Source organism: Bubalus bubalis, chromosome 4 (genome assembly GCF_019923935.1).
Source record: "Bubalus bubalis isolate 160015118507 breed Murrah chromosome 4, NDDB_SH_1, whole genome shotgun sequence".
Lineage (NCBI taxonomy): Eukaryota > Metazoa > Chordata > Mammalia > Artiodactyla > Bovidae > Bubalus > Bubalus bubalis.
The window spans coordinates 64,181,864-64,204,236 of NC_059160.1; the positions used below are offsets into that span (position 1 = coordinate 64,181,864).

Consider the following 22,373-nt stretch of genomic DNA (forward strand, 5'->3'; position numbering starts at 1 on the left):
CTGCTCGTGGCCCCTCGCCTCCCCGCAGGACTCATGCCAACGGCTCCATTAAGCGCGGGAGCAAGGACAATGCCACCGACTCCGTGCCCCTGCGAACAGGCATCGGTGTCCAGCTCAAAGACATCAAAGTCTTCAACCGGGACCGGCAGAAAGGCGAGGCTGGGGCTCTGGGGTGGGCAAGAGAGAGCCTGGGGGAGAAGTTAGACTGCAGGGGAACTTCCAGGAGAGCATGATGAGAGAGACCCAGGGGTGGTGAGGAGAGGCTGAAGGGCTTGAGTGCCAGGGCCTGGAGAGTTGTCTGAAGTGGGGACATGGAGGCAGAGCAGGGCGCCAACCAGAGTTCCTACCTCAGCCGAGAGGACAGGGGCAGCCAGCTGGCCCTGCCCGCCGTGACCTCTGCCTTCCCCGTGGCTGCCCCCTCCAGGAACCAATGTGTGTGCGGTGGACAATGGTGGGTGCCAGCAGCTGTGCCTGTACCGGGGCAATGGGCAGCGGGCCTGCGCCTGTGCCCACGGGATGCTGGCTGAGGACGGGGCATCGTGTCGTGAGTACGCAGGCTACCTGCTCTACTCGGAGCGCACCATCCTCAAGAGCGTGCACCTGTCTGATGAGCGCAACCTCAACGCGCCGGTGCAGCCCTTCGAGGACCCCGAACACATGAAGAACGTCATCGCCCTGGCCTTCGACTACCGAGCGGGCACCTCCCCGGGCACCCCCAACCGCATCTTTTTCAGCGACATCCACTTTGGAAACATCCAGCAGATCAATGACGACGGCTCGGGCAGGACCACCATTGTGGAGAGTGAGCCCAGACTTCCTTTCTTCCCAGGAATTGGGGGGTGGGGAGGGTCGGCCCAGACTCAGGGCAGGGATGCCGTGGACACCAGCCAACCCACCCCTGCCCTGGATCTGAGTCCCACCTGCCTTGGCGTCCCTGACAAACAGCCAGTGAATCCCACTGTGTGTTACTGAAAGTCTCTCCCGTTGGAGTCAGAGTTGGTCCCCTCCGGTCCTCCTTCTGCCCTCGAGGTAGACAGAATAAGCCAAAGCTCGCCTCTGTATATCTGGTTACTCATAGAACAGGCTGCAGAGACCGGGTGGGTTCAACCCCAGACACAGGATTTGAGTCACTTGGGCAAGTTTTCTGTGCTCTCACAGCCTCAGATTTCTCATCTGGCAAAGAGACAGGATGGCCTGAGGCATCAGGTGGGAGACCTTAGCTGGGTCTCAGGCCACGTCGGGTGCGCTCCCTGAAGGGGGAGGGCCTAGAGCTTCATTCCCGGACAGCCTTATGCTCCTTGGGAAGTTCTGTTCTGCTCCACTAGTTTGCTCTGGGCTGGATGCCGCAGGTCCTTTGCCTCATTCACTTGTTCATACGTTTGTCACTCCTGTCTGTAAAGACCTGCCAAGCGCGTTACTAGGTGCTAGGTATACAGTGGTGATGAAAACAGACCTGTCCTTTCAACCTCCTCGCCGTTTTCTGCCTCCCAGAGTCCCGTCCCCACGTCTGTCTGAAAATGTAGCGTCCAAAGCTGAACCCGATACTCTAATGGTAGCTTATCTGGAGAGCCTGGCAGGCTGTCGTCTTCTCCGGGCCATTGTTCAGGCTACAGTAGTTCTATCAATGCAGCCTTCTGGCAACCACATCACCAGACATCTTGAAGCCGCTGAAACCCCTGAGTCTGTCTCTCTTAAACTAAGTTATACCGTGTCTCTCATCACGCTCTCGGTTCTTTAACCTGAGCTTCAGGTGTCTACCAGTCAATCCAGTTCAGGGTCTAGAAGTTGGAGGCTCCCCAGGACAGCCCACGTGTGAGCTGATTTACTGAAATCCAGTTTGCACCCAACTTGGCAGAACCCTGGCTCCAGGAGGTGTAACCGCAGCATAAAGCCAAGTCTAGCCAGCGGTGGGGAGACACCGGAAGAAGGGATAGGGGGATGGACTGCGGATCGTTTGGGTGGGAAATAGAGGAGTGCAGGAGGGCCTGGGGGCGCTGAGGGCCACCCCACACACACACTCCCCAGCTCCCGCACTTCCCCTGTGTGCAGGCAAGTGGGTGCCCCTGTGCTCTGCTCTCTGGCCCTGTCCTGATCCATCACTGCTCCTGTCTCCCCGCAGACGTGGGCTCTGTGGAAGGCCTGGCCTATCACCGGGGCTGGGACACACTCTACTGGACAAGCTACACCACGTCCACCATCACCCGCCACACAGTGGACCAGACCCGCCCAGGGGCCTTTGAGCGTGAGACGGTCATCACCATGTCTGGAGACGATCACCCCAGGGCCTTTGTGCTGGACGAGTGCCAGAAGTGAGTTGGGGGCCCAGGGTGTGGGGACAGGTGGGCACAGGGGGGCAGAAACTGCCCCCAGACAGACTGGGGCAGGGGATGCAGGAGAGGGAGGGTCTGGCTCTAACCTGAGCTTAGCCACTATCTTGCTGTGAGACCTGGGACCACCTGCAAGACCTCTCTGAGCTTCGGTTTCATCATCTGTAATATAAGGACAGTACTATCTCAGACGCCTCATCAAGGAGAGGGTGAGAGGCCTGTGGCGGGCTCTCTGGCTTGATGATTAACTGAATCTCTTGATTCATTCATCAGAGGGCCATGCTCAAGGTACACAGCAGGTCCTCTGTATTTCTTGGTCTCCAAGTTTCAAGCAAAGTTTGTTCACCAAACATCTGTTGTGTGGAAGCCTTGAGCTGGGCTCGTTCCAGCCACCTAACTGCGGAGAGAACTCCCTGGTGGGAAATGGATGGCGGCACAGGGCTGGGCGTGATGCCGGAGAGGCACCACAGGGGCAGTGGGTTGGCACAGGGCCTGCAAGTGGAAAAGCCAGAGAAGGGCGGCCTGGATAGGGCGGAGCTTTGAGCAAGAGTAGGAGGAGGGAGGGCTCCAGGCAGGGGAGGAGCCTGACTCACGCCCAGCCCATTTGAGGCTCTATGGCCTGGGAGTTGGGGGGCATGCAAGGGGGCAGAGGGAGTAGGCCTGAGGAAGCACTGGAGGCTGAGCTAAGGTTGCAGATGGAGAATTTGGGAGGAAGCCCCCTGGGTGGTGCACACCCCCAGCCTCCACCCACTCCACCCTCCTGCAGGGGCAGCCCTGCCCCCACCATCACCTTGGCACTCTTGGCCCACATGTGAGCAAACCATTTTGCCCCTGAATTCTGCAGCTCTTGGAATGTTTTCCCAAAGCTTTACTAGGAAACTAAGGGACAAACAAAACCCCAAAGCAGCTACTTAGAAACAATGAGTGCACTGAACCTAGATTCCTTACCCTGATGTAACTCACACCCGGCCCTAGCCTGGCCCCTGCCTGGCCTGCTGACCAGCTCGAGGGCCCTTTCCACCTCGGTCCTGTCCTGCGTGTACACGGCTTATGACAGAGACCCCATCTTGCCTGCCGTGACCCTTGGCAACTTCACCTGCCTGTGGCTGGTTCCAGGGCTCATCTGTCCTGGGCCTGGAGCCTCCATGGAAGGGCCAGGCTTGGGCCCCCACCTGCCTCCCATCTTCGATACAGAGCCCACTAAGTTCCTTTTCTGTGAGCCCAGGAGATGAAGCCCTCCACTCAACAAATGGCTTTTTTGTCTGTTTTAATTTTTATTTGGCTCCGCCAGGTCTTAGTTGCAGCACACAGGATCTTCAATTTTTGTTGCAGAACTCAGGATCTTTTTTCCTTTAGTTGCAGCATATGGGATCTAGTTCCCTGACCAGGGATTGAACCCAGGCCCCCTGCCTGGGGAACACAGAGTCTTAGCCACTGGACCGTCAGAGAAGTCCCAGCAAATGGTTTTTGAGAACCAGTGATGTGCTGAGGATCCGGCAGGGAGCAGGGTTGGGTCAGCCATGCGCCGCTGGCGTATTTGATGTCTGTCCTTATGACGCCGCAGGGAGCTCCACGAGTGGGTGATGAGGACCTGAGCCAGGCTGGAAATCGGGGAACGTGTCCTCAAGAAGGCAGTGCGTGAGCCAGGTCTGCAAGATAGCAGGGTGAACTGAAGCCAGGCAGAACACGGGAGAAAGGGCTGAACTGTGTGGGAGAGGCCCTCCCTTGGCCAAAAAGAGCGAGTGCGTTGGAGGAGCGTGAGGGGGCCAGCATGGACCCAGATGGAGGGGGCGGGGCCTCTCCCGGTCAGGTGACCGCAGTCCTAGGAGCACGGATCAATCTGCCACGCGCAGCAGTTTGTCGTGACAAGAGGGTAGCACTTCCCAGCATGAAGTGAGCCAGACTGTACTTGAGGGTGTAGGCGTCCCTAGTGGGAAGGAAGGTGACTCTAGCAACTGCCCTGGGACACCCGTTTCCTCTGGGGGAGGCCAGCGGGAGACGCCTCTATCCGCTCCCATCCTGATTCCAAGAACCAGAACCCTGCCCCTTCCCCTGAGAGGAGGCCTTTCAAACCAGAGCCTCATCCTCGTGGGCTCAGGAGCAGTCAGCCTCCCTAACGAAAAGCCTTTTACCCGAGCATAGTGGCAGGGTGGAGAGACTTGGGGGCGGGGGCTTGTTAAAAAGAGTGAGACCTGGAGAGGTTTGAGGAGACAAGTCTGGCTGCTGAGGACAGCTCTGCGGCCAGAACAGACCAGGGATGAGGGACACAGGCCTGGGGTGGAGGAAAGCAGAGAGCAGGTCCTGTGGGAACTGAAGGGATCTAGCTTTGGTGTTGTTTAGTCGCTCAGTCGTGTCCCACTCTTTTCGACACCCCCCCCCCCCCGCCATGGACTGCAGCACGCCAGGCTTCCCTGTCCTTCATTAACTCCTGGAGTTTGTTCAAGCTCATGTCCACTGAGTCAGTGATGCCATCCAACCATCTCATCCTCTGTCGCCCCCTTCTCCTCCTGCCTTCAGTCTTTCCCAGCATTAGGGTCTTTTCCAATGAGTCAGCTCTTTGCATCAGGTGACCAAAGTTTTGGAATTTCAGCTTCAACATCAGTCCTGCCAATGAATATTCAGGACTGATTTCCTTTAGGATTGACTGGTTTGATTTCCTTGCAATTCAAATGGCTTTGATGTAGCTCATGCTAAGGCGCTTCAGTCATGTCTGACTCTTTGCGACCCCGTGGACTGTAGCTTGGGGAGACACAGGCTCCTCTGTCCATAGGATTCTTCAGGCAAGAATACTGGAGTGGGTTGCCATGCCCTCCTCCAGGGAATCTTCCTGACCCAGGGATCGAACCTGGGTCTCTAATGTCTGCTGCATTGGCAGGCAGGTTCTTTACCGCTAGAGCCTCCTGTGAAGCCCTGGTGTAGCTCGGTGCTTCTCAAACTCCAGGGTGGGTGAGGGTGGCCTGGGGAGCACTGGACAGTCTGGTTCCTCAGTCTCCCTCCTTCCTAACTGCATGTGAATCTGGAACAAAGACCTAAGAATCCCCATCCACTGCAGGTGGTCAGAGGACCTGGCCAGCCCTGAGGTCTTCCACACCCATCTCTAGGACCTTACCACCACCGCCACCCCCCAGAGAAGCACAGCATGGCTGGCCATTCCCATCACCTCCTATACTGAGAGGAAACCGAGGCTCAGAGGGGCCAAGAGAAAAAGAAAAAAGGAGAGGCCAAGAGGCATGTTCAAGGTCAGAGCTAGTAAGCAGCAGAGCTGGGACTCAGATCCCAGATGTACACAGGCCTTAAGTTATGGAGAAGGTGAATCTCAGGAACTTGGTGGTAAAACCCACGTGTCCCCAGGACACACTGGACACCCAAGGGTCTTCAGGATGCCAGGAGAAGAGAAAAACGAAGAAAAAAAGAATAGAAAATCCTCACATAGCACACACGACTGTCATTTAATCCTCAAATCACTGCATGGAGCAGATAGTATTAATAGTACTAGTCATTCCTATTTCATAGAGCGGAAAAATGCGCTACAGAGGTGTTAAGTAGCTTGCTAAGGTCCCTAGCAGCCAGGATCGGAATCCCAGAGCCCACTGTCTCAGTAAAGGCAGGTGTGGACACAGAAGCACTTGTACATGTGTGCACACGCACACTAATCCTGTCTAGCCCTTCCTGGGCACCGGGGCTATGTTGGCTTTGGTGGCCTGAGGCTGCCTGTGGTGCCGGGGCCTAGCTCACATGCTGGCAGACCTCTGGGTCTGGCTTGTCTGCACGCCCTCACCTGGGCTCACCACGGCCGGCTCCTTGGCTTTGGGTCCTGATCTCCGTGGCCTCTCTCGCCTCAGCCTGATGTTCTGGACCAACTGGAACGAGCAGCACCCCAGCATCATGCGGGCAGCCCTGTCAGGGGCCAACGTCCTGACTCTCATCGAGAAGGACATCCGCACCCCCAATGGCCTGGCCATCGACCACCGGGCTGAGAAGCTCTACTTCTCCGATGCCACCCTGGACAAGATCGAGCGGTGCGAGTATGACGGCTCCCATCGCTACGTGAGTCTCCAGGGCAGGCGGGATGGGCAGCAGGAGGGGGCCGACACCGGGAGACTGCCGGGCAGCCAGGGAGGACACTGCCCAGGCGCAGAGCAGGAGAAAGGGAGGCTGCCCGGTGGAGCGGGAAGAGCTGGGAGGACAGTGAGGCATCCTGACCTCACCATTTGGCTTCCTTGGCCCCTGAACGAGGGAGGTGTTCGCAGTCCTCTGCAGATCCTCCCCTTGTGTGACCGTGTCTAGGGAGCCAGGCCGCTGGTCCCCGGAGCAGCTGCAGGGGGTGGAGGCAGGGGCGAGAGCCATACCTCTAACAAAGCTGAGGGTGTCTCCGCAGGTCATCCTGAAGTCGGAGCCAGTCCACCCCTTTGGGTTGGCTGTGTATGGGGAACACATCTTCTGGACCGACTGGGTGCGGCGGGCCGTGCAGCGGGCCAACAAGTACGTGGGCAGCGACATGAAGCTGCTGCGCGTGGACATCCCCCAGCAGCCCATGGGCATCATCGCCGTGGCCAATGACACCAACAGCTGTGAGTGGGGCCGCTGCCACCAGCCTTGCCCATCTGCCCACTGTGCCAGCATGCGCACACGTACACACACACACACGTACGCAACTGGACCCATCCACATCTCTGGACGCACCCAGCACATGGTACAGTCATTCCTCCCACACAGAACCACCACACAGACCTGCTGGAACCTGACCCCACACCCATCCCAGGCACTGCCTGCTCCACCGTCTGCATGCATGGGCACAGACGTGGTCCCACACTGGCTTGACACCGAGGGTCCCCCACACAGATCTGTAGTTTTCTCAGCCTCTCACACACTCTTCACACATGCCCTGGGGCCCCGCCACATACATGACCTCAGGGCTCCTTAGATTTCAGTCTCCCCAGTGTACAGCTCAGAATGCCAGTCACCGCACCTAAGAGCACACACATCCTCAAGCTCAGGCCTACCCCGAATGCTCCTACCCGGCCTTCCCATAGCAGCCCCCAGGCCAGCTGTGAGCCACTGTGTCACAGGCGGTGCCGGGAAGCTCAGTGGAGCTGGCTGGTTAGGGGTGGGGGTGCTCCGTGTATGCACAGGGGAGGACACCCTTGGCCCACTCTCCTCCACCCCTGCCTCAGGCGAGCTCTCTCCCTGCCGCATCAACAACGGGGGCTGCCAGGACCTGTGTCTGCTCACGCACCAAGGCCACGTCAACTGCTCCTGCCGTGGGGGCCGTATCCTCCAGGACGACTTCACCTGCCAGGGTGAGAGAGGGACCAGGGCACTGCGTGGGGGGCCCTGGGCACAGACAGGAACCATCTCACCCCAGACGCTCCAACAGCCCAGCCCCCACCAACAACCCAGCCCCCCGAAGCCTCAGTTCCTGGGGGAGAGGGGGTACAGGCGCTCAGGCCCCAGCTCAGGAAGCTCCTCGCCTCTCTCCCCAGCGGTGAATTCCTCGTGCCGTGCACAAGACGAGTTCGAGTGTGCCAATGGCGAGTGCATCAATTTTGGCCTGACATGCGATGGCGTCTCCCACTGCAAGGACAAGTCTGACGAGAAGCCGTCCTACTGCAGTAAGGGCCCCCACCCGGACCCCCAGGCCCCCACCTCCTGAGTCACCAGCCTCAGTCCCGCTGGCTGGGGCATGGGAGTGAGAGGAGCAAAGCCCCCGCCCTCCCCGCATCCCCTAGAAAAAGTGGGGAGCTCATGAAGGGGAGAACCACTGTGAGACCCACACCAGGCCCGAAGCAGGGTCTCATCAGAGGCAGCCCCCAGCCGCTGCTCACCGCGGCCTGCTCCCGCCTGCAGACACCCGCCGCTGCAAGAAGACCTTCCGCCAGTGCAACAACGGGCGTTGTGTGTCCAACATGCTGTGGTGCAACGGGGCAGATGACTGCGGGGACGGCTCCGACGAGATTCCCTGCAACAGTGAGTGGGACCCGGGCCAGGCCTCAGACCCTCCCCACCCCACCAACCCTGCCCCGCCCCTGCCCTCACTGAGCTTTGGTCCCCAGGTCCCAAGGATTCTGGTTCAGGTCACGGTATGGTGGCCCCGGGCAGGCACTCTGGGCTGGGAGGTCTGGCCTGGGCTGGCCTGGCCCCCACGGGGAGGCCCCTGGCTTATGGCACCGGGCGGGCACTGTTGCAGAGACGGCCTGTGGTGTGGGCGAGTTCCGCTGCCGGGACGGCACCTGCATCGGGAACTCCAGCCGCTGCAACCAGTTTGTGGACTGCGAGGACGCCTCCGATGAGATGAACTGCAGTGAGCGACGCCCCCTCCCTGCCCTCTGGCCCCGGCTCCTCTCTGCCTTTCCTCTGGGCCCCCAGGGCAGCTTCAGCCTTCTCCCAGCCCACCCCAGCCCTGGGCTCCCCTGGGACTCAGCGAGGGGCAGGGAGTGGAAAGCGTGGCCAGGGCACATCCACCGAAAGACAGGGCTCGACTTTCTAAAACATGAATGCGGGCCAGCAGCTCTGTGGGGAGGGTGTTGTGGGGGGACCTGGTGCCACCCCTCCAGGCGCCGTGCGGGCTGGCAGCTCTGCGGGGAGGGTGTTGTGGGGGGACCTGGTGCCACCCCTCCAGGCGCCGTGCAGGCCGGCAGCTCTGTGGGGAGGGTGTTGTGGGGGGACCTGGTGCCACCCCTCCAGGCGCCGTGCGGGCTGGCAGCTCTGCGGGGAGGGTGTTGTGGGGGGAACCTGGTGCCACCCCTCCTCCCCGCCCCTGCCAGGCGCCACTGACTGCAGCAGCTACTTCCGCCTGGGGGTGAAGGGCGTGCGCTTCCAGCCCTGCGAGCGGACCTCCCTCTGCTACGCGCCCAGCTGGGTGTGCGACGGCGCCAACGACTGCGGGGACTACAGCGACGAGCGTGACTGCCCAGGTCCGGCCGGTGGGCAGGTGTGCGGTGGGCGGCAGCCCCCTGAGGGGGCCGTGCCCTCACGCCTGCCTCGCCCCCAGGTGTGAAGCGCCCCAGGTGCCCCCTGAACTACTTCGCCTGCCCCAGCGGCCGCTGCATCCCCATGAGCTGGACGTGTGACAAGGAGGATGACTGTGAACACGGCGAGGACGAGACCCACTGTAGTGAGTGACCATGGACCCGCTCCCGAGCCTGGCACCCAGAGGACCCACGGGGGATAGGGCTTCACGTCCCGCTAAGATTCTGTGCGGACCCCGCCCTCTTGACGCCTTCACAGGGAAATGCCCTCCTTTGAGAGGCGCACCCAGGGCCTCACCCCTTGCCTCCCACCCAGACCCTCAGGCTCTGAGAGGGGACCGTCTCTCCATTCCTACTGAGTCCCCCTACCGGCTGCCATGAGTGTCTCCCCCATCCATCCTGTGGCATCTATCTGCAGCCCCTCATCCCTTTCCCATCTAACTGTGACCTCTGTCTGACTGCCCCAGACAAGTTCTGCTCCGAGGCCCAGTTTGAGTGCCAGAACCATCGCTGCATCTCCAAGCAGTGGCTGTGCGACGGCAGCGATGACTGCGGGGACGGCTCGGACGAGGCGGCTCACTGCGGTGAGGCGGGGGCAGGGGGCTGGGGTCGGGTTGGGGAGGTGGCCCTGGAAGGGACAGACCTCCCCCCCGCCAACAAACCCCACCGAGGGACAGCACAGCCGCGGAGATGTCTCTCCAGCTGCCCGGCCCGGCTCTGCCTGCCCCTGCATCTCTCAGTGTCTCCCTGTTCCCTCCACAGAAGGCAAAACATGCGGCCCCAGCTCCTTCTCCTGCCCCGGCACCCACGTGTGCGTCCCCGAGCGCTGGCTCTGTGACGGGGACAAGGACTGTGCTGATGGCGCTGACGAGAGCGTTGCGGCAGGCTGCTGTGAGTGGCGGGGGCCCCGAGGAGTGGGGCGCACGGTGCATGGCATGGGCCCACTTTGCAGAAGGGGAAACCGAGGTCACAGAGAGGAAGGGGTCACTCGGGCAGCAGTGGCAGAGCTCTATCCTCAAGTCCAGGTGCCCAGATGCCCTGTCCAGTGCTCTGCCCACCCTGCTGCTCACACCACAGGCATGTCGGGGGGTGACACTCAGCAGCAGATGGGCGGGTGCTGAGGGGCCGTGTCTGCCTCTGTCCACAGTGTACAACAGCACCTGTGATGACCGCGAGTTCATGTGTCAGAACCGCCAGTGCATCCCCAAGCACTTCATGTGCGACCACGACCGAGACTGCGCTGACGGCTCCGACGAGTCCCCCGAGTGTGGTGAGCCCGGGGCCGCGGTGGCAGGGGCCCTGCTCTCAGTGCACAGGCCACCGGCCTCACCTGCCCCCTCCAACCGCAGAGTACCCAACCTGCGGCCCCAACGAGTTCCGCTGCGCCAACGGGCGCTGCCTGAGCTCCCGCCAGTGGGAGTGCGACGGTGAAAACGACTGCCACGACCAGAGTGACGAGGCCCCCAAGAACCCGCACTGCACCAGCCCAGGTGGGCCCCCCACGTGGCTCCCTCCCTGCCCTCGGCCCCGGCCCCAGCCCCAGGCGGCCCGGGACCCGGCTGACTCGCCCCCCTCCACCTCACCCCCCCAGAGCACAAGTGCAACGCCTCCTCGCAGTTCCTGTGCAGCAGCGGGCGGTGCGTGGCTGAGGCACTGCTTTGCAACGGCCAGGACGACTGCGGCGACGGCTCAGACGAGCGGGGCTGCCACGTCAACGAGTGTCTCAGCCACAAGCTCAGTGGCTGCAGCCAGGACTGCGAGGACCTCAAGATTGGCTTCAAGGTATGCTGGGTGGGAGCCTCTGCACCCCAAGCCTGGCTGGGATTCCTTTCTCTGCCCCTCGTTCATATGTTCATCCAACAAAGGCAATTTCAGCCCCTGTCCTGCCAGGCAGCATTCTAGGCCCTGGGGATACAGCGTCGAGCACAGCAGAAATCTCTCCTAGTTGGGTTCTGGTCAGTGTGGAAGATAGCCCTGGCAGGCTTTGCTGGCAGATGAGGTCGGGGCGTGAGAGGAGGAGGGGCGTGTGGATGTCAAGCAGGCCCCAGATGCACAGGTCCACGGTTCAAGGGAGAGGCCAGACGGGAGAGGGAGTCTGGGAGTTGTCACCATAGAGACGGCATTTAAGTCAGCCGTCTGGAGAAGACCTTCACAGGGGCGAGTGGAGATGGAAAGAGGGCGGTCTGAGGCCTGAGCCCTGTGCATAGCCACACTGAGGGCGGTGAGGCAAGTAGGGAGGGGAGCAGCAGGGGAGCCTGAGCAGGGCCAGCTGCCAGGGCAGGAGGACAGCCAAGGGAAGAAAGTGTTGGAGTAAGAGGTGCCCAGCTGTCAAATGATGCCCGCGGATCACATAAGACGGGCCTGAGCATTGAGCTGGGGATGCAGAGGCGTGGCGGTCACTGGGGACTCACACCAGTGGCCGGGTAGGGGTGAGAGCCAGGTGGCTGGCGTGGGCCAGCTCAGTGCCTCCTCTGACGGGCAGGCCTCCATGCTGCCTGCCTCCTCAACTTTCCTGTGCCAGCCAGCCACCCAGGTTGAAGGGAGCCAGAGGGGCCCCTCAGTCTCGGGGTGACAGGTCTGCAGTCCCTGGGGCAGCCCAGCCCCCTGCCCATGCCCACCCCAGGCCCCCCGTGCCCGCAGTGCCGCTGCCGCCCCGGCTTCCGCCTGAAGGATGACGGCCGGACGTGCGCTGACGTGGACGAGTGCAGCACCACATTCCCCTGCAGCCAGCGCTGCATCAACACCCACGGCAGCTACAAGTGTTTGTGCGTGGAGGGCTACGCACCCCGTGGCGGCGACCCCCACAGCTGCAAGGCCGTGACCGGTGCGATGGGGGTTTGGGGGTGTGCAGCTGGCCCAGGCCACCGGGGAGAGTGGTGGGAGGACGGGATGGCAGAGCTGAAGGCAGGCTGGGGACTGGCAGGGGGGGTGCCAGGATGCACCCCGGCCAGCAGCTGAGCCGGCATCCTCTGTCTCCAGACGAGGAGCCGTTTCTGATCTTCGCCAACCGGTACTACCTGCGCAAGCTCAACCTGGACGGCTCCAACTACACACTGCTCAAGCAGGTGCCAGACCCGCCCTCCTCACCCCGCCGTCCAGCCCCGTGCTCTCCACTCAGACCCGTGGCCATCCTCCCTGCCCACCTCACCAGCCTTCCATATCCTGACTCTTGGGTCACCCCTCTGCTCACTTCCCAAATGCAGGGCCTCAACAATGCCGTTGCCTTGGACTTCGACTACCGAGAGCAGATGATCTACTGGACGGACGTGACAACCCAGGGCAGCATGATCCGCAGGATGCACCTGAATGGGAGTAACGTGCAGGTGAGGCTGGGGGCCAGGGGCCAGCCGCCATCCCTGCCCAGAGGGCCCTCTCTGTTTCAAGGCCATCTCCGCTCCTCTTCATGAGTCACTGCACGACTCCACTTGTCCTCGCTTCTCTCCCCTCTGAGCCTAGCGAGCAGTGAGGTCTAGGAGACTCCTCTCTCTCCCTTCCCTTAATTAGCAGTGAGTTCTCCTTAGTCTAACCTCCCTTACACCTGTGCTCCCAGGCTCTGTGGGGTTGGGGTGTGGTCTCTGTCATCTAGAGACCCATCTCCTGGAGCCCAGGCTGACACCATGTCCAGGGCTGGGCCTTTTCCATCCACTGTCCCCCCAGAGAGGCTGAGAGTCCTGGCCCATGTCACCCAGGGCCCTTCCTCCCCACCCCTGCCCACAGGTGCTGCACCGGACGGGCCTCAGCAACCCTGATGGGCTGGCTGTGGATTGGGTCGGTGGCAACCTGTACTGGTGTGACAAAGGCCGGGACACCATCGAAGTGTCCAAGCTCAACGGGGCCTATCGCACAGTGTTGGTCAGCTCCGGCCTCCGTGAGCCCCGGGCGCTGGTGGTGGACGTGCAGAATGGGTATGTGGGCGAGGAGGGTCGGGGAGGTCTGAGAGCAGCTGGTATAGTCGGGCACCCAGGTCCAGCCTCCCTGCAGGCTCCTGGTGGGGCCAGTCACGGGATCTCTCCTGCCTCACTGCCCACCGGCCCGCCAGGTACCTCTACTGGACAGACTGGGGAGACCACTCACTGATCGGACGCATCGGTATGGACGGGTCCAGCCGCAGTGTCATCGTGGACACCAAGATCACGTGGCCCAACGGCCTGACGCTGGACTACGTCACCGAGCGCATCTACTGGGCCGACGCCCGTGAGGATTACATTGAGTTTGCCAGCCTGGACGGCTCCAACCGTCACGTCGGTCAGTGTGCCAGTGAAGCTGCCCCGGCATAGCCAACCTGCTGGGGACGGGGGTTCTGAAACTTCAGGGGATCAGGCCTCTGGGGCAAGAGTGGGCTTAAAAGCCACTCAGGGCGTGGCCTGAGGACACCACCCACCAAGGGTCTGGGGGTTCAGAGCACCACAGAGTACGTCCCCAGAACCCACCTAGGCATGAGGCCACCACCAGCTCCCTGAGGACGGCAAGAGAGGCACCTTCCCAGGCACAGTTCCAGATGATGGGCCCTGAGGAAGGTGCGGGGGACTGGGGCTGGGGTATGCAGCAGGCCCCCACTTCCTGACAGGGAACGATGGAGAATACAGGGGCAGGACCCTGCCATCAGACAGGCCTGGAGTTGAGTTTCAGCTCTGCCACTCGCTTGCTATGCGACCAGGGGCTGCAGCAGGGCTATGCCCACCTCACAGGGTTGCTATGGGGTTAAGAAGGCCCAGTAGGGAAGGCGCCTCATGCTGCCCAGTGCTGACCAGCAGCCCAGGCCTGACCCCCACACCCTGCGGCCCCCTGCAGTGCTAAGCCAGGACATCCCGCACATCTTCGCGCTGACCCTGTTTGAGGACTATGTCTACTGGACCGACTGGGAGACAAAATCCATCAACCGAGCCCACAAGACCACGGGCACCAACAAGACGCTCCTGATCAGCACACTGCACCGGCCCATGGACCTGCACGTCTTCCACGCCCTGCGCCAGCCCGATGGTAAGTCGCTGGGGCCTGAGAGCTGGCCACCAGCGAGCCAGGAATGAGGGGCCCTGGAGTGAGATGGGGCCGGCCCCGCTGTCTCAGCAGGGGTTGCTGCCCCAATCCTTCCCCAGCACTGACTGAGCAGTGCCTGTAGACACCCGGAGATCTGGGGGGCAGTAGACAGGCTATGGTCTGGCTCTCAGGAGTTACAGCCCAGCTGGGTCCAGCCCTGGATCTTATAGCAGCGAGGCCCTGAGGCCATCCAGCAGAGCAAGTCTGGGGGGGAAACCCCCAAGGCCAGGCCCTGAAGGCAGACAGGCCGGAGCTGAGGGAGGCCCAGCCTGACCCTGAAACCTCAAGAGAGTCCTCTCCTATCTCTGGCTTCAGCTCCCTTCCGAAAGAGCAGGGTTTGGACCTACCCCACCTCTGCCCAGGACAGATGGGCTGGGCAGCCTTTGAAAGACCAGAAAACATGTTCCCAGCGAGCGCTGCCCTCACCCCGCCAGAGGCTGGCAGCCGGGGGAGCAGTGGCCCATAACCTGGGTCCGTTTGCCGCCCTTTAACCCCGTTTCCCCCGGCAGTGCCCAACCACCCCTGCAAGGTCAACAACGGCGGCTGCAGCAACCTCTGCCTGCTGTCCCCCGGAGGCGGCCACAAGTGCGCCTGTCCCACCAACTTCTACCTGGGTGGCGACGGGCGCAACTGTGTGTCCAACTGCACTGCCAGCCAGGTGAGGCTCATCCCCAGACCCCACTCACCAGTACCCCACTCCTCTTCGGACCCCACCGCCCGCTCGAATGTCCTCACGCATCTGGTTTTCCCACGCTAACACCCCCACATTTCTTGCCTACCTCTTGTCTCCCCACAGCAATACTTTTACACCTGTCACCTCACACAGACACCCCCACACCCTAACCCTGACCCCCTCCTCGCCAGTCCCCCCAGCCCCAAGCTCCACACAGATACCTCCCCGCCTGGCCTCCCTGCAGTCCCCAAATCCCAGCCTCCCATCCAGCTCACCCTCCCCCCGAGATACCTGACCCTGCTGCTTCTAGGAAACACACCAGCCCCTCAAAAGAAAATCTCCTGAATTCCCCAGACCCCCACCAACCCCTCTCGCCCCCACCTGCCCTCCAGTTTGTGTGCAAGAACGACAAGTGCATCCCCTTCTGGTGGAAGTGTGACACGGAGGACGACTGCGGGGACCACTCGGACGAGCCCCCGGACTGTCGTGAGTGCCCAGGCGGGGTGGCGAGAGGGTCCTACGTCAGGGTTCCCTGACTCCCGAGGCCCCAGAGGTCTGCGCCCACCCCACCCCCACCATCCTGATGCTGAGCATCCCTTCCTGGCAGCCGAGTTCAAGTGCCGCCCAGGACAGTTCCAATGCTCAACGGGCATCTGCACGAACCCCGCCTTCATCTGTGACGGGGACAACGACTGCCAGGACAACAGTGATGAGGCCAACTGCGGTAAAGGGCCCTCCCTAGGACCTGGGGTTGGGTGTCTGAGCTCCCAGGGCAAGGGAGCTCAGCCCCGCTGCCTCTCCCTGCGGGAGACGGGTCCCCGCCCTGCCTGAGTCCTCCACCCACCATCAGTTACCCTCCCCTCCCCCCACCCCCACAGACATCCACGTCTGCTTGCCCAGTCAGTTCAAGTGCACCAACACCAACCGCTGTATCCCGGGCATCTTCCGCTGCAACGGACAGGACAACTGCGGAGATGGCGAGGACGAGAGGGACTGCCGTGAGTGCCCCCGGCGCCAGCAGGGGCGGGGGTGTTGGGAGAACCGGCATGGAAACAAGGCTCACCTTGAAGTCCAGCCCCCGCTGCTTCTAGGGACCGTGCCGTTCTCAGGTTATGCTGTTAGATGAGCAACATGAATTATATGGGGTGTGACTCAGTTTGCTCATAAAATCATCGTGCACATCATAGAGATGTGCAGATCCCGAAGACAAAATCACCAAGATTAGAAATAAACTGTCTCTTCCTGCAAGAAATTGCGGGCAGGACCAGGACAAGGCCAGGGCTTGGGGGAGAGAGAATCTGTGGAAGAGAACTGTGGGGAGAGGCGAAGCGGGCCGGCCCTCACTCTCTCCCCAACCCCACAGCCGAGGTGACCTGTGCCCCCAACCAGTTCCAGTGTTCCATCACCAAGCGCTGCATCCCCCGGGTCTGGGTGTGCGACCGGGACAATGACTGTGTAGACGGCAGTGACGAGCCCGCCAACTGCAGTGAGTCTCCCGGAGCCCACCCTCCCTCCAAAGGGCCTGCAGCTCCCGCCACCCGGGCATGTGACCCCCTCAGCGGCCACTCCCACCCAGACCTCACCTCACAGCACCTTCCTGAAAGGAGCCTTCCTCCTCACCCCGGCCACCCCTTTGCAGCCCAGATGACCTGCGGGGTGGACGAGTTCCGCTGCAAGGACTCAGGCCGCTGTATCCCGGCGCGCTGGAAGTGTGACGGAGAGGACGACTGCGGGGACGGCTCAGACGAGCCCAAAGAGGAGTGTGGTGAGCTTCCCCGAGCCTGCTCGGGAGAGGTGCCTGCTGGGGAGGGCAGGGGCTGCCCGCTGCCTGAGCCCCTCACAGCCTGTGCCCACCATCTCCTAACTCCCCACCCCCACTGGCATTGGACATGAGCTTGGGCAAACCTGGGAGATGGTGAAGGACAGGGAAGCCTGGCGTGCGGCAGTCAATGGGGTCGCAGAGTCAGACATGACTTGGTGACTGAACAACTCCCACTGGCACCTCATCGGCACACATCTGCCCACCATCTGGGATCTGTGGATCCCGTCCCTGAAGCAGCTTCCCCAACTCATGTCCCCTCTGCCCCAGAAGCTCCCATTCCCCCCACATCTCAGAACACGGCCTAAGCTGCCACTACTGACCTATGTCAGGCTGGAACGTCCACTGGCCATCCTGACTGCACCTCTCAAGACCCTGAGGTCTGCCCCCTACCCTGTCCCTGACTGCCCCCTCAATCTTGCCTCTTCTAGACGAGCGCACCTGTGAGCCCTACCAGTTCCGCTGCAAGAACAACCGCTGCGTGCCAGGCCGCTGGCAGTGCGATTACGACAACGACTGCGGGGACAACTCTGATGAGGAGAGCTGCAGTATGTCCCCGCCCCATCCCCGCCCCCCGGCCCACAGGTGCCCTTCCCCGGGAGACCTCCGGCACCTCCCTGCTCAGCACCTTCCCCCACCCGTCGCCACCGGGCTGCACTAGGGCAGGTGGCCGCCTCCCGGGGCTGAGGGTCAGGCCCCCTCTTGCCTCACCCGCGCCCCCACTTCATGTTGTGTACTTGAGTTTGTGCCATTTCACCTCATCTCATGTTTCTCTCCATTTTCACACTGTCCTCCCGGGGTTGCAGAGGTAGGTGTTTCTGATGTGCCCGTGCCCTGCCACATCCCCGCCACTGCCCCAGAGCCCACCTGTCCCCGTGCTGTGCCAGCCCGTCATCCTTTACTGACCTCTCCCTGAACCCTGGTGCTTGTCTTAGTGGTCTTTCCCTCCCCATCCCTCCCCACACACAGTCTGTCCTGAGGGCAGGGCCGGGGACCCCATGCCCTCTCTCGTGTATCTGTCCCAGAGGGCTAAGTGTGAGTGTGCTCTGGGCCCGGCTGGTCCCAGGAGGGCAGCCAGTTGGCTTGCCCGGGATGGCTTGAGCATCTTTGTCATCATGCCAGTCCACTATGACCTTCAGGGGTGCAGGGACAAGTGACACTGCTCTGCAAGGGCTGGAGATGCTCTCGAGGCTGAGTCCCTATGCCCACCCTCCTGGGGCCTGTCTCTTCCTGTCCCTCCCCAGCCCCCCGGCCCTGCTCTGAGAGTGAGTTCTCCTGTGCCAATGGCCGCTGTATCGCTGGGCGCTGGAAATGCGATGGGGATCATGACTGTGCAGATGGCTCAGACGAGGTGGGCAGGGAGACCAGATGGAGGGAGGGTCAGACTTAGAAGAGTCTGGGCGGGCCCGCAGGGGTGCCCAGGTCTGATCAGGACACCTGCTCCTGTGCCCACAGAAAGACTGCACTCCCCGCTGTGACATGGACCAGTTCCAGTGCAAGAGTGGCCATTGCATTCCGCTGCGCTGGCGCTGTGATGCAGATGCAGACTGCATGGACGGCAGTGACGAGGAGGCCTGTGGCACTGGTGGTGAGTCCTCCCGCCCCACAGTAACACTTAATCAAGGAGCCAGTTGAAATCCAGCAGAAACCTGAGGGCCGTGTCCATCCAGGCCCTGCCCCATGAGTTCCAACTTGGCTTAGTCAGCTGTCCTGAGAGGCCGAGTCCCTGCTCACCTGTCCTTTCCTAGAGCAGTGAGGCAGCACCTGCCGCTGGCCTGGGCTCGGCAGTCCAGAGGGGGACGTGGGGAGCCTGAGTGGCGGGAGGTCGGAGCTTGGAGCAGCGAGGGCATCCTGGCTCTGGGCTGGTGGGCTGAGGCCAGAGACTGGAGCCCAGGCCCCCTGACTCCCAGGCGAGGGATGCTCCTCTGTACCTGCTGCTGCATGACAGTGGGCCCTGGGCCCTGCTCCACCACCGAAACAGGGCTCTCTGGACACTTCCCCAAAATGACTTCTTCTCCCCGAAATACCAGAGGAGGCAGTTCTGCCCAGCTACCTGGCCGGTGGTAGAAAATGAGGAAACCCAGGTTCTGTCCAGTGGGGGTTCCAGTGCTTTCCTGGAGTGCCCTCTAGGTCTCGGCCATGGAAGGAGGGGTCTGGCCACAATACCCGGCCCTCAGTAACTGGGGGCTCAGAGCTCATTCTTTTCTCTTTGCTCCCTCCGGCGCCCAGTGCGGACCTGCCCCCTTGACGAATTCCAGTGCAACAACACCCTGTGCAAGCCGCTGGCATGGAAATGCGACGGCGAGGACGACTGCGGGGACAACTCAGACGAGAACCCAGAGGAGTGCGGTGAGGCTCCAGGGTGGCTGCGGGGCTTCCAAGGGGGCGGGGTGGGGCGGGGCTCCAGACGGGGCGGGGCTCTCCCGCTCCCTGGAGGCCCTCAGCCGGGGTGGGGGTACCCCCAAGGCTGATTCTAATTCTGTCCCTCTCGCCGTTGCAGCCAGGTTCGTGTGTCCTCCAAACCGGCCCTTCCGTTGCAAGAACGACCGCGTCTGCCTATGGATCGGGCGCCAGTGCGACGGCACGGACAACTGCGGGGATGGGACGGATGAGGAAGACTGTGGTGAGCAGGGGGCCAGTGAGGGGGGTTCTGGGGGGCGCCTGGAGTGGGGATGCTGCACAAGAGGTGGGGGTGGCCCAAGTGGGAGCTGTGTCTGGTGAGTCGATTCAGGGAAAGGGGAGGATCCACTGCCGGGAGCCTGGGGGCCTTGTCTTGGCAGGAGAGAAACCCCTGGGGAAGGCACTGAAGCGGAGACTGCGAATCTGAACAGTTTAACCAACTTCCCCTAAGGCTTGAGAGCCAGGCTTGGGGCTCCTCTACCTGTAACTGAGCAGGGGTTCCTGTGGGAAGAAGGGACAGGGTGGTAAAAATCAGGACCTGAAGCCCCGCCCTCCCCCAGAGCCGCCCACGGCCCAGACCTCCCACTGCAAAGACAAGAAGGAGTTTCTGTGCCGGAACCAGCGCTGCCTCTCCTCCTCTCTGCGCTGCAACATGTTCGATGACTGCGGGGACGGCTCTGACGAGGAGGACTGCAGCATGGGTGAGGGTGAGACCCGCGTGCCGGCGTGGGCGGGGGCCGGGAGGGACGGAGAGCCTAAGCCCAGGCCTAGACTCACTGTCTCCGCAGACCCCAAGCTGACCAGCTGCGCCACCAACGCCAGCATCTGCGGGGATGAGGCCCGCTGCGTGCGCACCGAAAAAGCCGCCTACTGTGCCTGCCGCACTGGCTTCCACACGGTGCCAGGCCAACCCGGATGCCAGGGTAGGAAGGGGGAGTCCAAGAGGCGGGCAGAAGCCCCCCGCCGCGAGACTTTCCCTGACCCGGGCGTGTAACCCCCAGACATCAACGAGTGCCTGCGCTTCGGCACCTGCTCACAGCTCTGCAACAACACCAAGGGCGGCCACCTGTGCAGCTGTGCGCGCAACTTCATGAAGACACACAACACCTGCAAGGCGGAAGGTAGGCGCTGGGAGAGGGCGGAGAGAGGGGCGGGGCTTACAGCGCCCGGACAGCAAATGAACCTGGGATGCGGTGTCTGCCTTTGGGCACCCTTGCCCAAGCCTGCGATTCCAGACCCACCGGACAGCTTCCTGAACACGGCTGGCAGCCGTGCAGAGGCCAGAGGTCCTGGGGCGAGAGCATCACCACTCACACAGTCAAGAGTACCCCACCTGCATCTTCCCATTATGTTTGTATCAGCTTTACTGAGGTATCAGTGACAAAACTGTCAGATATTTAATGTGTGCCAGGTGATGATCTGATATACATACACCTTGTGAAAGAATTCCCCCTGTTGAGTTAATTAACACATCCTTCATTTCACATATTTACGGGTTTGTTTGTTTTTTTTGGTGAGAACATATGCTTTGATGTATACCTGCACTTTCCTCATGCCTCTATACAAAGACACCCCATATCCATGTACACACACCCGGGCACACACAACCCCAAACATGTTCGAGTGCACTCATATGCCCATGCACACCTACACACCTGCATGGCGGTGCTCATGCACGCCCACATGTGTGTGCACCTATGAGCAGATATCAGACATTATGGAGCAGAGAGTGTGGTGATGCCTGCAGAGGCCGTGAGGAGGCAGAGGTCCCTGAGGCTGGAGGAGGGGGGACAGCTTTCTGGAGTAGCAGGTCACCCTAGATCACCTCAGGAGAGGAGGAAGTTCAAGGACTCAGTCTGGAGCCCTCAAGCCTGGCACTGGGGTGGGATGAGCAGACGCTTCGGGCCATGTCAGATGGCTTGACTAGGAGAGGGACATTGTTAATGTGAAAGGGGTGGGACTGGGGAAGGAGCACAGCTTACCCGGCTCTTTGCAGCACCAGGCCCGACACCCCCCAGCCCGCGCTTTCACCCCTGCCAACATCTGGGCTCTTGTCCCTCCAGGCTCTGAGTATCAGGTCCTGTATATTGCTGACGACAATGAGATCCGCAGCCTGTTCCCCAGCCACCCCCATTCGGCTTATGAGCAGGCCTTCCAGGGTGACGAGAGCGTCCGCATCGATGCCATGGATGTCCATGTCAAGGCTGGCCGCGTCTACTGGACCAACTGGCACACAGGCACCATCTCCTACCGCAGCCTGCCCCCTGCTGCACCACCCACCACTTCCAATCGCCACCGGCGACAGATTGACAGGGGCGTCACCCACCTCAATGTGAGTACCCAGCCTGGGGTGGGATGTACATGGAGGCACAGACTGGGTGGGAAGTCTGCAAACAGCAGACGGTTCAGAGCAGAGTTTGCAGAGGACAGTGGAAGGGGCAAAGGCTGAGGCTGGCATGCAGGGTGACCTTCAGACGGCGTCATGAGGCATGAACAGCAGGCAGGCAGAGCAGCACCATCGTCAGTAGGTGGCGCCGCCACGTGGCAGCCCGAGGCTGCAGGGCACCTGGGCACTTGGCCTTCAGCGTCAGAGCCATGTTCAGTTCCTGAACATCACAGCCGGCACACCGGGTCCATGTTGCCAAGCTCTTGAACCTCTTTGGGCCTCACTTTGTTCCTCAGTAGCGCAGGGTAATGGTAACAGCAGGGACAGGGAGTGGGGGAATGGATAATGGCCAGGAAGGCCAAAGGCAGTAACCTCTGAACCTGTGACATCCCCCCATCCAGATTTCAGGGCTCAAGATGCCAAGGGGCATCGCCATTGACTGGGTGGCTGGGAATGTGTACTGGACCGATTCAGGCCGGGATGTGATCGAGGTTGCGCAGATGAAGGGCGAGAACCGCAAGACGCTTATCTCCGGCATGATCGATGAGCCCCATGCCATTGTAGTGGACCCACTGAGAGGGTGCGTGGGGGTGCTGTGGGGAGGCATCTGGGCTGAGGCTAGGAAGCCCCTGGGATGGAGGTGGGTGCCCAGCCCCCAGCATGGGTGTTTCCTCCCAGACCAGCCTGAGGTCAGTGTCCTCTGCAGGCCCCTGGGTCTTTCAGGCTGCATCTAGCCCTGGCCGTCCCTGATGTCACCCGGGGT

The 22,373-nt window shown here is 61.5% G+C and overlaps 1 protein-coding gene across 5 annotated transcripts in view; it reads left to right on the forward strand.

Moving 5' to 3' along the window:
- Positions 1-22,373, forward strand: part of LRP1 (LDL receptor related protein 1) — an 80,992-nt gene that overhangs the window by 53,643 nt on the left and 4,976 nt on the right. For 3 of the 5 annotated variants that reach the window (XM_025283785.3, XM_025283787.3, XM_025283788.3), the window contains 38 exons: positions 29-153; positions 425-802; positions 2,120-2,309; positions 6,170-6,374; positions 6,706-6,898; positions 7,502-7,627; positions 7,811-7,939; positions 8,175-8,294; positions 8,515-8,628; positions 9,092-9,241; positions 9,319-9,441; positions 9,763-9,879; positions 10,058-10,186; positions 10,443-10,565; positions 10,645-10,785; positions 10,887-11,077; positions 11,936-12,119; positions 12,275-12,360; positions 12,499-12,618; positions 13,013-13,200; positions 13,335-13,540; positions 14,087-14,275; positions 14,842-14,990; positions 15,398-15,491; positions 15,613-15,729; positions 15,884-16,003; positions 16,369-16,491; positions 16,645-16,770; positions 17,256-17,372; positions 18,069-18,175; positions 18,280-18,412; positions 19,054-19,173; positions 19,325-19,447; positions 19,785-19,931; positions 20,013-20,147; positions 20,226-20,345; positions 21,288-21,556; positions 22,012-22,190. In XM_025283785.3, coding sequence (XP_025139570.1) covers positions 29-153; positions 425-802; positions 2,120-2,309; positions 6,170-6,374; positions 6,706-6,898; positions 7,502-7,627; positions 7,811-7,939; positions 8,175-8,294; positions 8,515-8,628; positions 9,092-9,241; positions 9,319-9,441; positions 9,763-9,879; positions 10,058-10,186; positions 10,443-10,565; positions 10,645-10,785; positions 10,887-11,077; positions 11,936-12,119; positions 12,275-12,360; positions 12,499-12,618; positions 13,013-13,200; positions 13,335-13,540; positions 14,087-14,275; positions 14,842-14,990; positions 15,398-15,491; positions 15,613-15,729; positions 15,884-16,003; positions 16,369-16,491; positions 16,645-16,770; positions 17,256-17,372; positions 18,069-18,175; positions 18,280-18,412; positions 19,054-19,173; positions 19,325-19,447; positions 19,785-19,931; positions 20,013-20,147; positions 20,226-20,345; positions 21,288-21,556; positions 22,012-22,190 — 5,706 coding nt within the window. The remainder of the gene's footprint in view (positions 1-28; positions 154-424; positions 803-2,119; positions 2,310-6,169; positions 6,375-6,705; positions 6,899-7,501; positions 7,628-7,810; positions 7,940-8,174; positions 8,295-8,514; positions 8,629-9,091; positions 9,242-9,318; positions 9,442-9,762; positions 9,880-10,057; positions 10,187-10,442; positions 10,566-10,644; positions 10,786-10,886; positions 11,078-11,935; positions 12,120-12,274; positions 12,361-12,498; positions 12,619-13,012; positions 13,201-13,334; positions 13,541-14,086; positions 14,276-14,841; positions 14,991-15,397; positions 15,492-15,612; positions 15,730-15,883; positions 16,004-16,368; positions 16,492-16,644; positions 16,771-17,255; positions 17,373-18,068; positions 18,176-18,279; positions 18,413-19,053; positions 19,174-19,324; positions 19,448-19,784; positions 19,932-20,012; positions 20,148-20,225; positions 20,346-21,287; positions 21,557-22,011; positions 22,191-22,373) is intronic. The other 2 variants (XM_025283786.3, XM_006077859.4) reach the window with 1 other exon arrangement.